General features: G+C 33.9%; 3 protein-coding genes across 8 annotated transcripts; all 3 read right to left on the reverse strand.

The window, feature by feature from the left end:
* Nucleotides 1-2,169: 2,169 nt before the first annotated feature.
* LOC126701662 (uncharacterized) lies at nt 2,170-9,373 on the reverse strand. The gene is made up of 5 exons (XM_050399962.1): nt 9,013-9,373; nt 5,331-5,544; nt 4,486-4,627; nt 2,971-3,141; nt 2,170-2,868 (listed from the first exon to the last, which is right to left on the reverse strand). Exons 2-5 carry the CDS (start codon nt 5,528-5,530, stop codon nt 2,815-2,817), a joined length of 567 nt encoding a protein of 188 aa, XP_050255919.1. The 5' UTR covers nt 5,531-5,544; nt 9,013-9,373; the 3' UTR covers nt 2,170-2,814.
* A 281-nt stretch (nt 9,374-9,654) lies between these two features.
* LOC126701661 (uncharacterized) lies at nt 9,655-15,641 on the reverse strand. Of its 6 annotated transcripts, none has more exons than XR_007647449.1 (11): nt 15,511-15,641; nt 15,342-15,411; nt 15,139-15,206; nt 14,296-14,357; nt 13,616-13,697; nt 13,255-13,488; nt 12,440-12,568; nt 12,292-12,353; nt 12,089-12,205; nt 10,745-10,840; nt 9,655-9,968 (listed from the first exon to the last, which is right to left on the reverse strand). XR_007647449.1 is itself a non-coding variant. In XM_050399961.1 (10 exons), coding segments are annotated over exons 1-10 (876 nt in total). In that variant the 5' UTR covers nt 15,562-15,641; the 3' UTR covers nt 10,674-10,839. The 6 variants fall into 6 exon arrangements, 2 of the variants coding, with proteins under 2 accessions (XP_050255918.1, XP_050255917.1); XR_007647450.1 differs by having other exon boundaries at nt 9,655-9,971; XR_007647447.1 differs by having other exon boundaries at nt 10,745-10,846.
* A 4,137-nt stretch (nt 15,642-19,778) lies between these two features.
* On the reverse strand, nt 19,779-22,016 carry LOC126701639 (peptidyl-prolyl cis-trans isomerase FKBP17-2, chloroplastic). Its single transcript, XM_050399926.1, has 3 exons — nt 21,516-22,016; nt 20,288-20,332; nt 19,779-20,196 (listed from the first exon to the last, which is right to left on the reverse strand). Exons 1-3 carry the CDS (start codon nt 21,899-21,901, stop codon nt 19,842-19,844), a joined length of 786 nt encoding a protein of 261 aa, XP_050255883.1. The 5' UTR covers nt 21,902-22,016; the 3' UTR covers nt 19,779-19,841.
* Nucleotides 22,017-22,043: the final 27 nt, after the last annotated feature.

The following is a 22,043-nucleotide window of genomic DNA, read 5'->3' on the forward strand; positions in this document are numbered from 1 at the left end:
TTAAGAAAGAACTTTCCCCTCATAATGGTACTTACAAACTTCCTGGACATCTCTCTTTTAAGATACAATGATCTACTACACACAGAAGAATCATGACAATCAGTGTATCCAGTAAACCAAAAATTGTTAATTTTAAAAATTCTAACAAACTATGTAGGGGAGAATAATGCAAAACAGTAAAAGAGTGAATATGACGAATATATATAGACCCAATTAAAAAAAAGAAACAATGATTAATGAGGCAAAAAGCACGTGTTAATGGTGTAGAGATGGAGATGAACAAATGCAAAAAAAATTAACGACAATTAGCTTGAAACGTTTGGCAACAAAATTTAATTTTTAAATAAAATTTGTCCAAAAATATATATAAGAAGGCTTGGCCCATGCACAATCCAAGCCAATGCAAAGCGGGGCAACACTCATGCGTGATGGGCCAAGCTCACTTTGGATGGGTCATCCCTATAGTGCTCCTTGGGAACTTTATAACTAAGGAAGGGGCAAAAATGGCCCATTAGCATTAATTTTTGAAATATTTTGGCCCGAAACACTGTTTGGGAAATAAATAGGTAAGTACCACTTTTGGTAGTACTCGAGCTTGGTGAGCTCGAGTACTCCATTTTTCTATTCCAAGTGGCACCTGACGTTGGAACAGAATGACGTTGGAACAGAAAAATTTTAAAAATAAACTTGGTACCCGAGCTCCTGAGGCTCGAGCACTGCTCACCCACATTGTCTCCCTATTACCCCACAGTTAAACCATATGTTCCTAGAGCTTAAACCATCTGTTACCCAGAGCAAAACATACCCACAAACCAAACCTCTCAATCTCGCTATCTCCCTCTCAATCTAAAGCTATTTCCACACAAATACTCTCATTCTACCTCTCAATCTCGCAAATACTCTCATTCTCCCTCTCAATCTCGCGATCTGCTTCATTCTCCGTCTCCGTCTCGCTCTCGGTCTCCCTCTCACAAGGTATGTCTCGCTCAGCTTGCATGTTCAGCTTGTGGGTATTTTTGTTTGTAAATTTGTTATTTTTATGCATAGTTTGATTCTGGGTTTTGATCAATTTAGTTAGTTAGTTAATTTATATTTTTCGGTGATTACTAGAATGTTGGTCTGGTTGTGCTTGTATTTTGGGTTCAATTCTGGATTCACTCATGAAAGGTTCTGTCCATGAAAGTCAGCAAATAATGAGGCCTACGGATTGAAACCCCAAATTCTACCTCAATAATTTAAAGATATAGGAATGATACCAATCTAGATATCGACATGGATGTTTCATTCAGATATGGACCAAACATAAAATTAAAAAGGATATTTTAATTTGGGACAAAATTTAGGCAAAAATAAGTTTTGTACATTAGGTTCCCCAAATAAATACAAACACATGGTTGCATTGACCAATGAAACACAAACAATATTATATTTCCAAAGACAAGTAACTTCAAAGCAGCTGTGTTTGAACATAATTGGGAAACATATATTGCACCTAAGCACCTAAGATATTGTGCATAAACTTTACCCTTTTATTTGATTTAGTTTAACCACACATGAAATATAGAAGAAGAACAACAACAAAAACAAGAAATAAAAATCATAAGAATTTAGGTCTCCAAAGTTGTGCTGAGAATCGTCAGGCTGCCAATGTTGATAGGAGGAAGTGCCTTTCATGTTATAGTAGATAGATCACACTAATTTGAAGAAAAGCAGATCTTTGATCTTTATCGTGACCCTGTTAATGATTCTTAAACAAAAAGAGAAGTTTCATATCAAGATGATTTGATACATAGCTTCATATTCTAAAAGGAAAATTTCAGTTTGAAATAATATATAAAACATCATTATACCATTAATTTTTCTATATATTGGTAATTTACACACACACCTTGTATGGGTCTTGAACCCACAACCACACCCCCTACCTTGCTCTTACAAGGGAAGAAGCCATTCGAGCCAGAGCTCATTAGCTCTAATATCATTATATCATCACTGATATCTAGAAGCCTTTTACTGAACAATCGAACATAAAAACTATCCTAAAACCAGATAAAGTGCGAGCCCATAACAAAAATAGAATTAAACATAGTCCTCTTTACAAGAATGTATAATAAGCACCTTCTTCATGCGGGTCTTGATTTCAGATTTGCGGGATTTGTTGTAGATGCGCCTTTTCTCAGCTTGACGAGCCCTCTTTGCAGCTGAGTCTACTTTCTTAGTTGGAGCCGCCTCACACACTGCTTTCTTGAAAAATTCACAAAACCCAGAATTTCAAATCGTCCTAAAATTTCATTACCAGAACTTGGGGTTCTGAGAAAAGAAATGAACAAGGAATTGTCATTCATTGGAACTTGAAAAGGCCAAGACATAAAATTAAAATAAAAAAAACTTTATTCAACTGTACTTTAGCAGCTGGGTTATTTTCAATTTTTGAAAGTAACAACATGAATCATAAAAATCTAGTCTGCTGTGCAGCCAGTGATTTATTTTGGCAGCTGGAATTGTTTTGAGACTGAAGTTCAGTTTGTCCTGAATCTTCTGGACCAGTGATTGAAATTTCAGTCTCTTTCATTGATTTAGTACTGAAGCCACCATTAGTCATGAAGTAAGGCTGTTGTTTAATAGAATTCATTTCCTCACATATTCTTCGCTGCTTTGCACCCAAACTAAGGTAGGCATGCTCATTTTGTTCCAATGGCCTTTTCCGAAATGATTCTTGACACATCACACCCTCTAATTCTCTCACATCAAGTAGAAGAACCAGTGTATTTAACTCTACTTGATTGCAGTAAAAAGAAACAAGATGGCCGTAAGTCATTTAAGACAACTCCTTGAGAGTGTGCAAAATCCACTAACTCCACAATCTGCCTGAATATAAGCACACTTTCAGTCTTTTGCAAAATTATCTATGGTTATAACTAAAAATGACATGAATACAACCTTAAAATCCATTGACTGCAGAGTACGCACCTTTCTACGAACAAGACGGTTTATATCGACCTCGCCCATAGCACCAATTTGTGTAAGTCCAACCATTACAACTTTTCCTCCATCTCTCACACTTTGTGTACATTGGAAAAATGTCTGTGGTTTTCCCAAGGCTTCCACAACAATGTCTACACCCACTCCCCCTGTTATTTCCTGTCCAAAACATATGAATAACATGTTAGAGGTTGGTTCATAAATTAAGAAAGAATACAGTGCGCATCCATTTGATGTAATCAATTTAAAAATGTTTGATGCTAATGTTATGGACGACTTGTAAAAGGTCAGAGTACCCAGGACAAGACAATTCTAGCAATATAGTTTTGATATAAAACAATCACAATGAAAGTTATTTTGTGTTGAATGTAGAATTTTTTTTTTATGAAATACAATATAGAGATGCCAAAGGTAAATATCTGAAGTTTGATCCATCCTGGCAAGACTCTACGTTATTTTTATGTCCCTTATACATTAACACTATCACAACTTGTCATTTTTTTAAGTGTTAGAATATTCACATATGAGCAGTGTGGCTTAGTAAATGGTAAAGTCCCACATGAAGTAATGATGATAAGAGAGAATAGTTAACATAACATTGTTGGGCCCAAACTCATTGTCTATAGTTTTTGGGTTAAGTGGTGTCCCAAAATGTTATATGAAGCCCTCACAAACAGACTCCTCAATTTACTAATGTGGGCAATTGTTTGATGCCACTATCATTAGTGGCTCCCACTAAGTAGAAAAATATATCAAAATTGGATAAGAATTATAAGAGTGATTGGTTATTAAATTGTTGATATTGAAACTCATTAACTTAAACTTTGGGTTAAGTGATGTCCCAAAATATCATATGAAGCCCTCACAAAGAGACTCCTCAAGGTGATAATGGTTAACTTGCACAAAAAGGCAAATCCCAACAATAAGTAACAATTTTATTAAACAAAGGAAAGCTCTAAATGAAGAGCTTCCTAAAGATTACAGCCAAAGACTTAAATCTTCTATAAAATCAACTAAAGAATTGCAAGAAACCTTGTACAACAATCAAACAGAAAGCGTAAAAAAGAGGCCTTCAAAGTGGCAGAATTAAAAGAAGGAAAATACAAAACTAAGTTCATGGCTCTCACCAATCACGAGTGAAGCATCAAATAAAAGTGAAGAAATTCCATGTAGAGCAAATTCCAAAGCATATATGGTTGCTTGCATAGTATTTTGATGGAGCTCATTGGACAACTTCAGTGGACACATTGTAGAAACAAGTATCAACTAAGCTTGAAAAAGTTAGGACTTCATTAAAAGAAAAGCAACTGAAGCGCAGATAAGATTGTTCCAATGGCCAGTTTAATGGAAACTTTACATGAAACACTAAGGTGACCCCCAAAAAGTCATAGAAATAGTGCATCCATTACAAAAGTTGAAATCATAAACAAGAGTAATCCATAAGCAAGTATTATGGAACTTTATAGCTCACTAAAAGGTTGAAGAAAAAGATGTAGCACGTACTTTTATCTTTTCAATAGCATCTTCTAGAATTGCATTTATTGTGTGAGTGGCTCCAAATTGCTTGGCTTTCTGCAGTTTCTCATCCTGAACATCCACAGCAATAATATCAGAGGCACCAAAAGCTCTTGCTATCTGCAAACAACTGGAGCAGGTGATCTCGTTATAGTAATGTTAAAAAGACCCCAATGAAATTGGATCACATACTTCCACAAGTATTTAATGGTTATGAAGGCCAACTTTTATAAAGTGTAGGGGTGAAATTTGGACCCAATGAAGGAAGACAAGACTCAAAATACCACCAAACTCTACAATAGATTCCTTCTTATTAATTACCACCATTTTTTCTTCTTTCTGGGAACTACTTTTTTTACGCTAGTGTTAGAAACATAGAGAACTGAATGTCTCTACTGAGATACCATTGGTGAGGTGTTCCTATTCTAGACCCTTCTAGAATGTATTATTGCCAAGGTATCTCTACTATCTGTCACTACCATACATTATGAGGTTTTTATTTCAAAAGAGTGTCAAGTCACACAACCAATGCTCTATTGGTTAATATTATCATGTACAATTCTATTGCAATAAAATGCTTCCTAATATTATAGTGGAAGCATTTATTATTTCCATTTGAAGACTTCTGATATACTTTCTAAACCTTAATATATGGAACTTTGTTTAATTAATTTAGTCACTTCACAATTTTAAATTGAAAGGGAAAAAAAAGTATATGGTTACTAAATTTTGAATTGGCCAGTCAAACGTTATTTAAGGTACTGATAAGCAATTAAAGATACAATTATCAACCCAGAAAAAAGTAAATAAAGTATACAACTTTAGTTGTTCACCTTGAACCAACACCTCCAATTCCAATCACAGCAACAGAATCCCCAGGACGCACCTCAACTGCGTGGGCCATAGCACCATAAGCAGTAAAAACTGCAAATCCTAGAATTGCAGAGTCTATGTATGGCAACGAGTTGGGCAAAATAGACAAGGCATGTGCTGGCACAACACAGTATTCAGCAAGGCCTCCCATACAATACATGAATATTGGTTTTCCTACACAGTAGACAATTTATTTTAGATTATGTATTTTATAAGCATTACACAAACAATTACAATAAAATTCAAGATAGATGGATATATCAGAAGAATACTTTGACTGATGTAAAAAACTAAAACATCATAGAGAAAAGAAAAAGGAAAGAAAATGAATGTAAATAACTATCTAACATGCATAGCCAGGAAAAATTCAACTTTAGAAAAGCAATTCCTTCCATGAATAATAATTATCTATTCTAACCAAGCAGAACTAGATACCTGCTTTCTTGACCTCACATAATTTAGTCATATTGCACTTGGCCCTTCAAGCTTGTAACCAATATGTTGAAACAGTACTTTCTTTTTGTAGAAATGATTTGAAAAAACAAAACTGAGACTTAAAGGAAGATGATGGACAAGATATTTTGAGAAAGGATGCAAAAAAGCACAAGTGAACAAATTGCGAACTATAACATATCCATAAACACAGAATTCTTTTCCATAGAACATGATCATACCATTGAAAGAACTTAACAAAGACACAGAAAAAGGAAGAGAAAGATATTTTAATAAAGGTTGCAAAAGAGTGCAACAAATGAAAAATAGGAACTAGAGCACACACACAACTTGCAATGAAGATGGACATAAGTTCCATGGATAATTGAAATGATGTAGCAATATAAGATGCAAAGATAAAGTGCATATAGTGAGGCTTATAAGATGCAAAGATAAAGTGCATATAGTGAGGCTAAACTGTCTACAATACAAAAATAAATATGAACATAGTTAGGCTACAACATCTAAGTTGCTCCACATCAAACACGTGGTGAGGGAAACTATCTAAACAAAAGCTAATTGTAAAATCACATTTCAAACAAAACATACATACACATGCATTTAGGTTACCAATCTCAGCATGTAATACAAAGTTTGAAGAGTATCAACCCAGACCCACAAACAAAAAGTAAATGATTTTTGTGTTCTATCCTCAGGTAATAGGTTGAGTCAAAATAATAAACAAATATATAACATATCTTTCCGATTTCAATGCCTTAAAAACAAATATTTACCAAGCAACTAACTAAATTTGAATGCTGAAACTAAAACTCTTTTCGATTCTCAATGCATCTATTTGGCTACATTGAACTTAAAAAAAAATAACATTGACTCAAAATTCAATAGAATTCACCCCCTCACATCATAATCAATAATTGTTCAACAGCTATAGTTTTACATGTAACTAATTATTTATGTAGATTTTTGTCAATTGTGTTTCTTTTGTAAACTAACTCCAAAACTAATCATAAATTAATCTCAAAAACCAAATCTTGTTGGAATTTGAACATATAGCACAAATTAATCAACCATTTATTAACAAAAGATTAAATTAAGAATGGGACAATTAAGGGGGAAATTCATAAAAACTTACCTTTCAAAATTTTTGGTGCTCGTTCTAATGCAATGACTTAATCACTATAATATGTGACCACTGTAACCTATGTATCGCAACTACAAGGAAAAAATTAAATTTGATTTTAATTTTTTAATAAAAAGCATTCAAATAACTTGACAAAAACGAACAAAGAGAACATTAGAAACAAGAACATAGGAAGAAGGAATGAAATAAATACCAATAAAAAAAAATAAAAGAATAGTTGAATTATCAAATACTGCAAAGCACGGGAGGTTCTTCTGAAGTTGGATGTTTGTGAGGAGGAGATTGCGAAACTGACTAGGTGGCACCGTATTGCTATGATACGCAAACTTTAAAGTGAGCAAGCTGCATCGGGGATACAGATTGATCCCACAACTATCAGCAAGTATGCACGTGGCCAGCAGATGTCATTTCTTCAACTGCAATAGCAGACAAGGGAGAAGTGTCAGGAGATTTGGGAACGACAAGTTCAGAGTCTTTCTGCCTTAGATCGTGAAAATGAGAGTGACTCTGAAGGAAATAGTGATCTTGATTCATTTGCTGGGGATTTAGAGAATCTTCTTGATGCAGAGGAATGTGAGGAAGAAGTAGGTAACTATGAGTCAAAGCATGACAAAGCGGATGGTGTTAAGGGGCTCAAAATGAGAAGGCGCCCATCCATAGCTCAGGCAGAAGAGGAAAATGAAGATGAAGCCGCTGAAGCTGTCGAATTATGCAGGTTACTCATGGAAGATGATGAGGCTGAGAGGAGGAAGAAGAAAAAGACTAAAGTTGTGAGGGAGGAAACAGGGCTGGCTTTGGGCTTGCAACCAAGTTTTGGTTTGAGAACACAAATCGGATCAAGCAAATTGTCAGTACTGCCCAACCTGATGGGTCCTATTCTTCCAAAGAGATATTTAATAAAGACATGAAGGAGGTAGAAAATGTTATTGCGAAAAAAGGCAAGTATGGAAAGGTGAAAGCTTTAATGAAAAAGAATGATATCACAAGTGTTGGTCTAGTCAGTAAGAAAATCAAAATATCGGGAGATAAAGTCAAGGTTTTTAAGGAGAAGAAATCTGCAAGAGAGAGTTTTGTTTGTGGGGCATGTGGTCAGCTTGGACATATGAGGACAAACAAGACAGGAAACATGAAAAATATGGATTTTAGGGTGAGATGGGTAGGGGATGCGCACCCTCAAAACCTTTTTCTTTTTCCCAGAGAATACACACCCCACAACCTTAATTATGGACTAACCTTTTTTTTGCTGTGAGGTGTACTTATTCTAGTAATGATCTCCTTGTCAATAATAGAATCCTAAACTGAATTTATACATTAAGAGAATCATGAAGCACATGCAGGAAACACAATTCTTGTGTCACCCCAAAGACAATGTATAAGACCATAATTCACAGTAATTTAACATTTAACTTGGTCCACATAAACACAATTATGTGGTCCATCTTATCTTAATTTGGTCCGTACTAACAATGCCCCCCTTCTTTCTTTCTTTTTTTAGTGGAAATCGCCATTTTGTTAAATGATAGATTTGTAGTAGTATCTCTTTTCATTTACAATGAATGTTGGGGGTTTAATAATGTGGATTTGTTTGTCTATAACGTAAGTTTACATTATTAGTGCAATTTAAAGCTATAAAAGTCTTCTATCACTTCTGTTAAAAAAAAAAAAAAAAAAAAAAAAAAAAAGAAAAGCTATAAAAGTCCAAGATTTATACCTTCAGCCTTCAGTGCTTCCAATTTTTCATTCAAACACACTAAGTTCCAAATTCACCAACACAACCTCACAGCACCCACACAATCAAACTAGCTAAGTTCTTCACAACACATTATTCACCAAAAACTAAAACCCAGATAAAAAAATTAGAACTTCTTTCAAAAAAATCAACATGCTAAGTTCTTCACAACACATTATGCACCAAAATTCAAAAAAGTATGAAATTTCTTGAAAATTTAAAACAAAAACCAAGACATGGAATTGCAGCGCCAAAACCAGTTGGATTAGTGAAAATTAAGAGAAAAAGAACTCAAATTTTTCGGAGAGAGAGAGCTTACAAAGCGCCATTGAAGGGGAAATGGTCCGCGTGGTGACTCTGTGAAATGAAATTGAAAACCCTAATTGGTCGGAGATAGGGAGAAGAAAGGGCGAAGAAGAAGATGAGGACGAAGACGACGTCGCACCACTGTCATCCAACGGAAAGGCCATTACCATCGCTCCTCCAACAACCACCACTTTCCCTTCTCCTATTCCCTCAGGCGCGACGGCGACGGAGACCACGATTCCACTCCCCCGGCCATCATCGATACGCGAAAGCGATCACAACGACGTTTTTAATTTCTGCCCCCGATGGTGTGAGGGTGTGAGGGTTTGAACGTTTGGGGTTTGAACCTTTAGGTGTAAGTGAGAGTGAGAGTGAGACTGTGTTCTGGTAAGGGTGAGGGTGAAGAGAGACTTTAAACTCAGATGCCAACGTCAGGTGCCACGCTGGAACAGAAAAATGGGGTACTCGAGCTCACCAAGCTCGAGTACCACAAAAAGTGGTACTTCCCTAATTATTTTCGAAACAGTGCTTTGTTGCTAAATAATTCAAAAATTAATGCTAATGGGCCATTTTTGCCCTAAGGAAGGTTATTCTTTCATTGTGAATAGCGAGTGCGGGATTAAACTTCTTCATTAAGTACGGTTCAAGCAGACACTTTTAAAGTTAATTTCTTATTTACTCCTTAAGAGCATCTGCATCAGTCCATGGAAAACCTTGCAAAATACAAAAAGTAATCCATTTTACACATTTTAACCCAAAAAAAAAAACTCACATCAATGAGTGTAAAATTGTACAAAAATGCAAAACTGCTAAAGTAACCGTGCATATATACACAGTTATTGTAGCATTTGCATACTAATATTTTAATAATTTCTAATTTCGCTCCTTTTTTTTTTCTCTTTTCTCCATCTGCAAAACCAATGCATTCTCTCCCTTGTCATCTTCTTTCTTCCTCTGATACACACCCTCCTACTGACACAAAATCAAAAATCAACCACAAAAATAAAAAAAATCAATATAGCAAAGGGAGGGGGAAGAACAACATAAAATAAATAAATAAAATAATAAAAAAGAGGATAATTCATAGATCCTAATCCAGACATTTCTTTAGGTTCTTGTTAGCATTGGTTTCTTGTTTGATCCCAACATCCACTTGAGGTTGAAGCCGCGGAGAGAGAGAGAGAGAGAGAGAGAGAGGTGGGGTTCATTTGTTGTGCTGCTTTCAATCCACAACATTGGAAGCCTCGGGTTTGTGAGTTTGGTGTCAATACTCAACTTATATTTTGACTTTATGCTGCATCATGTATTGTTAAACAAAAAATTCGTTTCTCCTTGTTCATCGCATATGATGTACTTACTAAATGCAATTTTTTTTAAAACGTAGGAAACAATTTTAAAGGAGAACCCTTTAGACTCGCTTTTAGCTAGTAAAACTTATGGGTAACTGACCCCACCTGCTCAAATTTGACAGGTAATCTGGGGGCATTCACTCCATACAAGCTGCGTAGTTCATGTTCATGCCCATGAGCATGATAAACTGCATGCATTGTGATATTGATAACAGAAGAAAGAGAAAAATGAAGGTACCAATGAAATTGTCAAATTCTCGCACATAGCAACCATTCATATATACATTTTTTTAAATTGAACATTGTTCGGGATAACAGGACATGCTTGAACATTAACAAATCAGAATTTCATTTATCATAATAGTAGTCATGGAGAAGAAAAGTGATGAACCATACATCCATAGGAGGATAGAGAAATAAAACATTGCAAATCAAAGAGTCATGAAGAACTAGCGCATCTTCATTCCATCGCTACTTTCTCTCCTGCTTGTTCTATACCTTGCACAGATGGTAACGAACAACCAGAAAAATGGTATTATTAACACTTCAAAAGTTTACAAATACAGAAAAGTAATGCACTGCCAATTAAAACCTTAAGCCATATAATAATATCATAAATTATGGACTTCTTATTTTTTGAAGTCCACTACCTTGCACACTCAGTAAATTGCTTGAAAAAATAACAAAGCATAGGATTAATGACAAAGTCAGGCAAACAAAGAAAAATTATGCACTTCAATCCAAACAAAACCTTAAACCATATTATGATATTACCATCTTGTTGACTATCTCATTATTCCATTCCATCCACTCTGATGCTACATATGTCCATTCGATTTCTTGTACACAAGGTATGAAGCATATATAACCTAAAAGTTATCTGTGTGTGTGTATGTGTTTTCCATGTGGAACCCAAGTTGACGAGGACATTACTATTGTAATAGTAAATAACAGAAAACAGCAGTCAATTTCTGATTTCTTTCACATTCATACATTACAGTTAGATGTAAAAAGAAGTCCGGTACTCTTAATTATGGTCAGCTAGGGAAGAGGAAGAAGGTAGGGAACAGAGCAAACAGATGACAAGGGAAAGATCAGGAAGGAACTTGCAGCATCTTCTATGTAACCTTAAATGTAATGAAGTTTGGAAAGAACTGGACATTCTCAATACTTGCAACATGGTTCTGGCTCAGTTTACTTTATTTAGTTTTTTGGTTTCTCATTTCTCCTTCCAACTCAACACCTATCTATAAACCAAAAGGTTTTATTATTTATCTTGGCCTTTTTTTTAATAACTAAATATACTTTAATTAGATAAACACTAATGGGCTCAACCTTAGCACACAGGATCAGGCCCTATTGGGAGAGAGAGGGGGGGGGGGGGGGGGGGTGTGGTTGGAGAAGGGAATCTAAGGTCCAAATATGAACCATCTAGACACTAACCCTTCAGACACAGAGAGTAAGAACATGGAAAAAGACTACAACAGTAAGTAATGCTGGTATATATGATAATATATCACTATAGAGTCATTTGACTCCCAAGGTTCAGAATACAATCCCAAGTGAAATTCTGTTTGCCCAATAGAATAGATATATGTAGCTTCAAGCATCAGTAAAATATTCCATATTCAGAACACGCAACAAATAACTTCACACAATAACCCAAGTTAGATGAAGATTGCAAGTGTGGCATGAGTCTCTTGTCAAGATAAAAGCATTTGCAGAAAGTTTAAGCCTCACCAGTTTGACCCTTCCTGTGGAAGACTACGACTGTAGAAAGGGAATTCGAAAAGGAAAGTTGTTTTGAACCATGAGGGCAAATTCCCATATACTGCTGGTGGCAGCGGAATTAGAGGGCTGCAACATACTATGTTAGGCTTAGTTACTTCCTCCTCCTAAATACACTTAAAAGATTTAGTAAAAGAAGAAAGGAAGAACATAACCTAGTTTTTCTTTTATAAAGCCCATATCCAGTCACATTCCCAAACTTCTTATCTGCCGATTCCTGGTAACAATTATGCAGTATTTATCATAAGCAGATTCAGAATGCAGTGGATATAGTAATTAAATCCAAAGCCGGGAGAAGCAAACCTCAAGCAATGGTATGCCACTGATGAAAAGAAGCAACAATGTGAGGAAGATTGGCCCAAGGATTACAAGCCACTCAGCACCTTCAAGTACAGGTGTGGAAGCCACAAAAATTCCCCACCAGAGGAAAATCTGAGCTCAACATTCATCAAGGTTTCATTATTTTACAGAATTATAATCAAGGTAAATAATGTAACAATGTTGTTGAACATATGATGTATTCATATAATTGTCATGTTCATGAGGTATGGCTTCTGAGCATGTGAGATGTATGAGGCAAGCATATGTTACCAGATTCCCAGAACTGAAGGCTAATTTTAGTCACTTCCTCAAAAAAAGCTATCAAATTTTTCATAATTAAACTATCTATTTTCTTTACCCAGATATATTGAAGAATCAATACTGTAGTGCCACAGCAGTGGAGACTCATATTTAGGATGTCATCTAACCTAAAATTCAACAGCCTAAATGTGCATACTGTCCATTATTCAGTTGAAAGAAGTCTAGATGTTACAAATTATGACTCATTGATATGGTTTCATATTTAGGAGTTTATAGTTATAGCAGTAAAGTATAAGATAGATAGCACACAAAAAATCTGCACCTTGCATGCAACCAGTAACCATGAGAAAGATATCATCAATTACAAATGAGATGGATTAAAACAGAGAAATATATATATATATGTATGTATGTATATCATTACTTTAAGGTTTCTTTTGTTAACAGCGTTTTACATTTCTAAGCAGCATCATGAACAGAAGCATTCAGCACCAGCTCTAATTATATGTGCATCTAAACGAAATGGCAGCACTAACCTCACCAAAATAGTTTGGATGACGAGAGTATTGCCATAGTCCAACATTGCACCATTTCCCTCTATTTTCTGGAGAGTTTTTGAATGTTAGTTTTTGCTGATCAGCTGTTGCTTCAACTAGAAAACCCACCGACCAAATAATCCAGCCAATTATGTCCTCAGCCTGGAGAGATGGATTTCTGTTGCTTGAATTAACCACTGTAACAGGCAAACTAACTGTCCACACCCAGACAGCCTGCAGTGAAGGGGGTAAATCACATATCGAATGTCAAAAACTATATATAGACACTCCAAATGGCAACTAGAATTCCAGTATACAGTCATAGCTAATCCAAAATAGATATAGAGAAATCCTAAAAAACCTGAAATATCCAGAAAACTGCCAGTTTTCCCAAACTAGCACGCATTTCATCTAAACGCCTATCCTCCCCCCACTGCAAGATCCTGATCATAGTACCCAGAAAATAAAAATTAAATATTAAGTTGATGTCTAGGTGATTGGTGATACTGCACTAAATAGCAACAACATTGTTAAGTTTGGCCTGGCCCTAGGGATAAAAATTATTTGTAAGTCAAGTATTCAAGTTAAGGATTTGGACAAGTATATAAACTAATTTTAGAACACCAAAACCAAAGCAAATGGAATGATACAAGAGAAGATAGCAGCATTCAGTAAATTGTGTAAAAAGAAAACAAAACTTTTATTAAATCTAAAAGTAAAATTTGAGTAGAAGAACTGATAGAGTCCACATCCACCACTATGGTTGAAACTAATAAGCAGGGGCCAAGCATCAAAAACAATAACTAAAACAAAAATGATGCCTACAACATAACAAAGGACATGCCTCAAGGTAGAGGTGAATGCCAGAGATTTCATCTATCCACAACTCCAGGTAGTTCAAAATATGAGGTTTTGTCAAGTTGATTTTCAAGAACTAAAATCAAGTCACAAATTTAATAAGCTGTCTAATAAAATGTACATAGACTAGCCTTGCTAACTAATAAACTTCATCATTTCATGTTAGAATCAAATAAATCATACCTCATTAATAGAAACAGTCCCAGGCGGAGACCCCATATTGCTACAAGCAAAGTCAAGACTATCTGAAATCACAGCAGCAAAATTATATATATAATGAGACCATGTTGAACAACACATTGGCCAGCCACAATTGATGGACACTTTATGTGAGGCCTTGATATGACAAGTTGGGATACTGCCTTAATCAAAAACTTAAGCGTATAGATTTGGACCCAACAATGTTATATTAATCACTCAGAAATGTCAGGCTTAATCACTTTCACTCAAACATGAAATTCCAACCATGAGGAATATATTGCACTTGAGAGACACAAATTCCTTCTTTTTATTAATAATCAGAACACAACCACAAAAATCATTTATCCAACAAAAAATATAATTTTTCTTAGAAAAATTGAAAAAATTACCAATTGTTTCAAAAGTTTAAGCATCCTCACTTAATAAGTAGGGTCCAACACGTGGGAAAATTTTAAAATAGATGATAGAATAGAGAAACGGCTCAAACTTAGGATCACATGCTCTGATATCATGGTAAACTATCATTTGTCCCAAAAGCTTAAACCACTAAGAAAGTGTGAATTTAATCATTTAACTATAATTCTAACAAAAATAGAAACTTGGATTCCATCATAAGCGTAAAGCAATACCCACTTAGTATAATAAAGTTGGGTTATTTTTCAAAGCGTAAGAGTCTGTGCAAAAGTGTGAAGCAGAGGGTGTTAACATGTCCAGCCCAATCAAAGAAAAATGGAAGATCATATTTTGAGAATTTTCCACAAACAACCCCTGATAATAGAGAGTGCACGAGCACAAGCACAACAACACAAACATGATTATTTATACCTGTCTGAAATGCCATGAGCCTTTCAGAACCAGAGTCAATATGGCAATGATAACAAAATTTGTGCTTCCTGCAAATTCAAACAACAAAAACAAGAAAAACCAGAGTTAACGTGCAAAACAGCTTTGCAACTCAACAAGCAATAAAATTTCCAATTTCATATTAGCGTTTTAAGCAACAAAAGGATTAAAGAAAGAAAACCCACCAGCAAAGTCAGTGACTTTATCGAATTTGAGAAGAGCAGTGACTATAAAGAACAACAACTGATACCCCACCTGCAAATACCAATATCCAATTTATTTTGACAGGCTTATACATACATCAATAAAGAAAAACTCACAAGGGGAGAGAGAGAGAGAGAGAGAGAGTATTACAGTGACAATAGCAGTTAAGCCCAAGAAATGGGAGTCGATAACGGTTCCCATGAGTATGAAGATCTAACAGTGCCAATGACCAAATAGAATAATAATGGCACTTCTTTATTATATATATAAATATATATATATATATATATATATATTTTATTAACGTGCTACTATAACTTTTTTGTTTTTTTAGAATGGCATTTGTTAATAAAATATAAGAAAAAAATTTATACTACTTTTATAGGAATATAAATAGCTGTTAAAAAATAAGTTGTTTTTTTTATATTTTAACAAAAAATTTCTAAATATATTTCTTAAATTAATACTTTTAAGATATTCATTAACTTTTATTTTATTTTTTAAAATTTTATTACCTACTATCTTTGGAATAATGCTAGACATATGATCTATTTCACAAAAAATTTTACAAACTACTGATGTGATGAATGATTATTGGTAAATGTAAAAAGTGATATTAATAGTGGGTCTAGATGAAAACTAATAAGAAGTTGGCTATATTTATAAAATAGTTTGTGATTATAACATTACTCATTTCTTTATACACTGTCTTTTTGAAATCATGTTTTAGTTAAAATTGTAAAATCATATTTTGGTGAGTGAGTGATCGATATTTGTCCATGTGTTGCTGTTTATTTAAGTGTATGATAAGAATTAATTAAGGAACGTGTGATTATCATTGCTCTAATTTTAAATGCGGATACCTCATCAGTAATAATTTAATTCTCCTCCACTCGGGTCTTGTGGTTACGATTCCATTTCAGCAGACTCAGCAGTCAGCACCGTTGGTCTTGTGGCACTGTTGTGTTCAATTTACAACCTTGCAAGTTTTCATACTGAGATATTTCTATAGTGGTCCATATTTGGCAAAAAAAGATATTTCTATATGCCCCAATTCAACTGCTATTTAATTCATTTTCATACTTTTAAGAGCAATAATGATTTCTTGGTCATCGTTTTCCGATCCTTAAGTCCATGAAATTCAAAGTGTCTCGTATGTATATCCTTTTTTTTTTTTTTTTTTTTTTTTCCTGAGAAGAATGTCTATCAAATAATAGTCAGCCCATGCAACATTCAATATATTCCATTTGGTGGAACTATGACTTTTTTTTGTATTTATATATGTTAAGTTTCAAAAGTTGGTTTCAATATTCCATTTGGTGGAATTATGACTATTTTTTTTTTTTTTTTACTTATATTAAGTTTCAAAAGTCGATTAATAAAGTTTTTTTTTTTTGTCCAAGAGATTTTAGATCTAATTTTTCCTAGATTTAAAAAAAAAAAAAAAAAAAAAAAACTTGTAATTTAGCAAGACCAACTCAATATATTTTGACTCGTCTAAAGGGATAAGATTTAGTGAGGTTTTTAATATTTGATACAGTATCAATTAAGTATTTTTTATTCAAATTTCCATATTATTATTTTTCTGTTTAAAACAGTTGTATTTTGAAAAGTAAAATTGATAATTAAGTTTTTGTATTTAGGTATTATTGAATTTCTTTTACAAATTGTTGAGTAAAATTTATTGTTTTTTTTTTTTTTATAGCAAAAATGATAGCAAATTTTATTTATTCAAAACACATTGTACAATGAGAAAAAAGAAAAGAGAGATATTCTTCTAACCAAACAATGATCCTCTCATTCTCTTTTTGTTAGGAAAATTTATTGTTAATGATTATTCGCTATACTCAACAATTTATTGTTTCATCAAAATTAAACATTATCAATTAGGGTCAGGAAAATTTATTGTTAATGATTATTCGTTATACTCAACAATTTATTGTTTCACCAAAATTAAACATTATCAATTAGGGCCAGCCCCAGGTCTAGGCCTAAGACCCTAATTGATAATGTTTAATTTTGTTCCTTGAGTTCTTTCTCTTTTCCTTTTTGAAAAGAGAAAAGAGTGGTCGAATTTTGGATCCTTTAACACTATGGCATCATGAGTTGCACAAATGGAGATAGCTCATAATAATATCTTCATTGTTTTTGGAGAAGACTTCAAGCTTCTATCTTTGTTGTGAAATACAAAAAAGGAAAAAGAAAAATTCATCTTCTAATTATGAGCTATCATATCTAATTCCATTTTCTAATTTAATCCAATACCACATAGTATATGATGGAATCCGCTAATGATCTTTCCTCTTTCCATCCTGTGGTATTCTAAGATATTCTTGAATTTCATTTAAAGGAGCAAACCACATAAATGGTTCTGTTCTAATACAAACTGAATAAAAATAAGATTAGATTCTCAAAAAAAATAAAAATAAAAAATAAAATAAAATAAAAGATTAGAATCAATTTTGAATTGGGAGTTGAAACCGGTTAGGTTAATGTGTTTGCTTTGTCTAAACACATTTTAAAACTTTCTTTAGTTTATATTTAGCTGTCATCCATAGGTTATGTAGTCATTTTTAACCTACATGTGTTGTGTGTATTATGTATCTATTTTATGTGGTTCTCAAAAACAAACAAAATAAAGGATCTGTTTTATGTTTGTACGAATGCATTTATTTATATAGGTTTATTAGATAAGTATATTTTGAAAAACTAACAGTTAAATTCAAAAAGTTTAGAACAATTAACAAATCTTGAGCATAAATTTGTGTAGATATAGATTACAAAGTCTATAAGTATGATTAGACAATACTCAAAGTGTTGTAAGTCAAAGTACAAGAACAAGAAAGTTACTGTTTTAAGGGATCTAATTTTAGCAGTTTTCGACCGATCGAAAGTTGCATCTACAGATTACGTTTTCAGCCCAACAGTTTATTAAGCCCAGTAAGTGATTAGGGTTTCAGATGTAATTCACATAGTATTTAAAGGAAACCCTAAGGCACGTTTTGAAGAGACTTTGGAGTTGCTCTTTTGAGATCTAAAAGGTTCTATGCCTTCTCCTTTCAAAGTCACTACCAGAAAACAATCTACATACTATTAGAATTGGTAGATCAAAAGTTGTTGCATACTAGTCATCAAAAGTGTTGGATCTAAACCTTCAATGGTGGTCTCGGAGTCATAGACTGGAGGTCTATGTTGGAGATCTATAGCATGAATTGGAGGTTTATGTTGGAGCAAATCCACATCAAAGAAGTTTGAGAGTTCAAAACTAGGTTTGATAATCATAGTTAAGTTTACTACGAATTAAATATTTTTTACTGTAAACTTTTATTTGATATAGTGGATTGTTCTTCTTGGGATAGTTCCCCCCCAAGTTTTTTTACCTTGAAATTAGTTCATTTCATTAGTTTTTCTGGGTCATCATATCTTGTGTTATTTACTTTTCCGCTGCATGATATATATGATGAATGTTTAACCTAATATCTACATAATTGACTTAAGTATCAACTTGGCAGTAAAATTAGGTTAAACAATGTGTTTTCAAGGGTCTAAAAACTAATGCTAACTATCAAAATAAACAAATAAATAATGATATAAGCTAATATTTTGAAGATTCCAAAGTTATTTATTACATAAGTTGGTAAATACAAAAACATAGAAAAATATGTAGGAGGTAAAAAAAAAATTTTAATTTTTGTAAGATAGAATAAGAAAATTTTAAAATAATTTTGAGTGAATATATAAATAAAAAGGTATATATATGTTTGGAGGAATGTAATTTAAGTAACTAAGTTTAAAACGAGTTTTTTTTTTTTTTTTGTGGGAAATATCTAATTTAATTTGAATGAATAGTGTTTACTTTAAAACCAATTTAATGAACAAAAAGAATTACTATATAACTTCTTTTTTGTGTTAAGTTTAAGACAAAGGGATCAAAGCAATGTCATTTGACCATTTGGCTATTAGCAATTACGAATTGTGACCATAATAAACAAATAAACTATGTGCCTTAATTTGCTTGTGTCATCAAATAAGGATTTTGAAATTGAATCTTATCTTAGCAACAATCATATAAAGAGAATGTAATTCGTTTTTTGTTTGGATTTCTTTTTTCTTTTTCTTTTTTTGAGAAAGAGTGGAATGTGTGATTTAAACCACATATATGAGACACCAAACAAGATATCATTATTATTGGACTATGCTTAAACACCAAAATTTATAATTTAGTCAAATATTCCAATCAGCCCAACCATTATAAAACTTGGGAAATGCAAATGCTAGACTACAACTGGGGCTGTTAAAGGAAAAGGTCAAAAACTAGCGGATAAAAACAAATGTTCCACTGCTAACTCAATATGCTTTGGGCCAAAGTAACAATATTCTCCTTTTTCATTAGTTTAAAAACTTACGAAGCAAAAAAATAGTAAATCAATAAGAAATATCATATTTTACTGAGGTCAGAATCTACCCATATACATTCAAACTCAGGCGGGTGCAATGGACACTTTTTCAACCTCAACAATATACTCAAGAGTTGCAAAGGGGGGAATTTGCACACCAGGACCTAAATCTGTTCCCTTCTCCCCAAACCCCAAAGTAGGAGGAATTATCACTCTTCTTTTACCCCCAGCCTTCATAGATCTTAACACATATTCTATCCCTTCACACATTCCCCTACTATATGGCCTAGACCCCATTACCAGAGCCAATGGCTTCTTCTCACCACCAAATGTATCCACAAACACTTCCCCATTGCCTTCTATTTTTCCCTTGAGATCGATTACAACCAGGTCCCCTGGCCTTGGAGAAGCTCCACCGCCAACTCTCAACTCATAATACCTGGGGGGGAAAATTGTACATGTTAGGACAATTATGCACTTCAAAGTTCTAAGGCCAATACTGTCAAGTTATGGACAATGAGAACTTTTACCTTATGCCATTTGGCAAGACCACCTCCTCTTCCTTTTCAACATTTCTGTAGAAGATAAATCATGGTTACTGGTTGCAGTTTGAAAGACCATATGGCTAAATTTACATATAAAGATCAAACCAATACGTGAGAAATCAACAGATTGAATTGATTCTTCCAATACAAAACTATACAATAATTAAAGCATTTTGAACCTAGCCTAACCCTATTCTAATACTAGGAAGACTAGGTTGCTTGACCTATAAGTACACGTTTGAGCTTTACAACATGTTTGGACCCAAAGAGTTCTATTATGTCTAATATCTCTCCTCGAACACAAGGTGGCAAATTTAAGACAAGGTTGAGTTTGGACAAAAGCACGCAGAAATGACCAGAAGCAAAGATGGAGCAAATTAAATTAATTTTCACAATACAAAACTATATACTAGTAGAGCAAATTTAACCTAACACTATTGATAGCCCAAAGAATTCAACCAGCCTTAAAAAAAAAAAAATTCTTCCCTAGTCTTAATGTCATGTCCAATCTCATGACAATAGTGTAAGTCCTCATCTTTATCTTAACTTATCCTATCGAAATTCCCCCAAGCCATACACTCCTACCATGCACGACTTGATTCGAACTTTACCACAAATGCCCAATTTCTGAATTATTCGTTAGCTTCTTAAACTTTTAGTCTCCAAGAAAACTGTTATAACCATTTTAACTTGAGTGTCTCCTTTGTCAACAAACACTAGTGTAGCCATCAAGATATCATATATATGAAGCATTAAAAGCAACAAGGCTTGATCCTAAATACCAATCTATTAAAAGCTTTGAGATGATCCCTGCTTTCTATCTCCATGTGTAGTTGACACAACTCTTTCTTTATATACAAATAATTTTGACATATAAATCTCATTTGATTTCTACAATAATTCTTGAGGAGAAGTCTCGTTTAGACACTCTACTTCTGGAGTAAGATTTAAATGAATAGTACTAAATGCCTTCCTACTTCCTACTAAGCTCTTCTTATTTATCGTTATTCATTACACGTAACATAATAGCTAATGTAACAAAATATCTTTAAATAGAGGTTTGCAAATCACTCAAAGTATCTTCTCCATCAAAGGGTTTCATGCACCTTGAACTTTTCCAAAAACTGAATCATCCTTCAACTTTTATTTTTTATATATATATATATATATATGAAAACTGAATGGTGGCGGATAGTGAAGTTAGTTGACAAACCTAGTATTTGCTTCTTGTTGAGAGACTTCAATTCGGGTCTTAATCTGTTCAGAGATTACACCAACAGCTAGAAAGGCAGCCCATGCAAGGCCTGCACCAAGGCCAAACCGCCTGGTCAATGTGGAAGCTATCCAGTCTGTGCTGTCAGCAGTGGCAGGCTTAGGCTTTGTAGGCTTGAATTCTTGTTGGACGTTAACTGAGACTGGTGCTTGTTGGTTGGATGAAGATGTACTTAGCTGTTGAGATGGTGCTGGAGATTGAGGTTGTGAAGGTGGAGTTGATGGAGATGGAGGAGTAGGTGGAGGTGATTGTGATGATGATGAAGAAAACTGAGTTTTTGTAAGTGGGTGGGACATAAATGGTGGTGAGCCAAAGATGGAAGCCATTTTCAGGATGGAAGATTAAAGTAGCTTGGATAAGGTAGAGATATGAGAAAGAAGAATGCTGATTCCATGTTCACTGTAATTAGTAGGGCTTTGGTCCCTACCCTTTTCTTTTTTTGTGATTTGGACTCTACCTTATCCACAT

This window comes from Quercus robur, chromosome 10 (assembly GCF_932294415.1).
Source record: "Quercus robur chromosome 10, dhQueRobu3.1, whole genome shotgun sequence".
NCBI lineage: Eukaryota > Viridiplantae > Streptophyta > Magnoliopsida > Fagales > Fagaceae > Quercus > Quercus robur.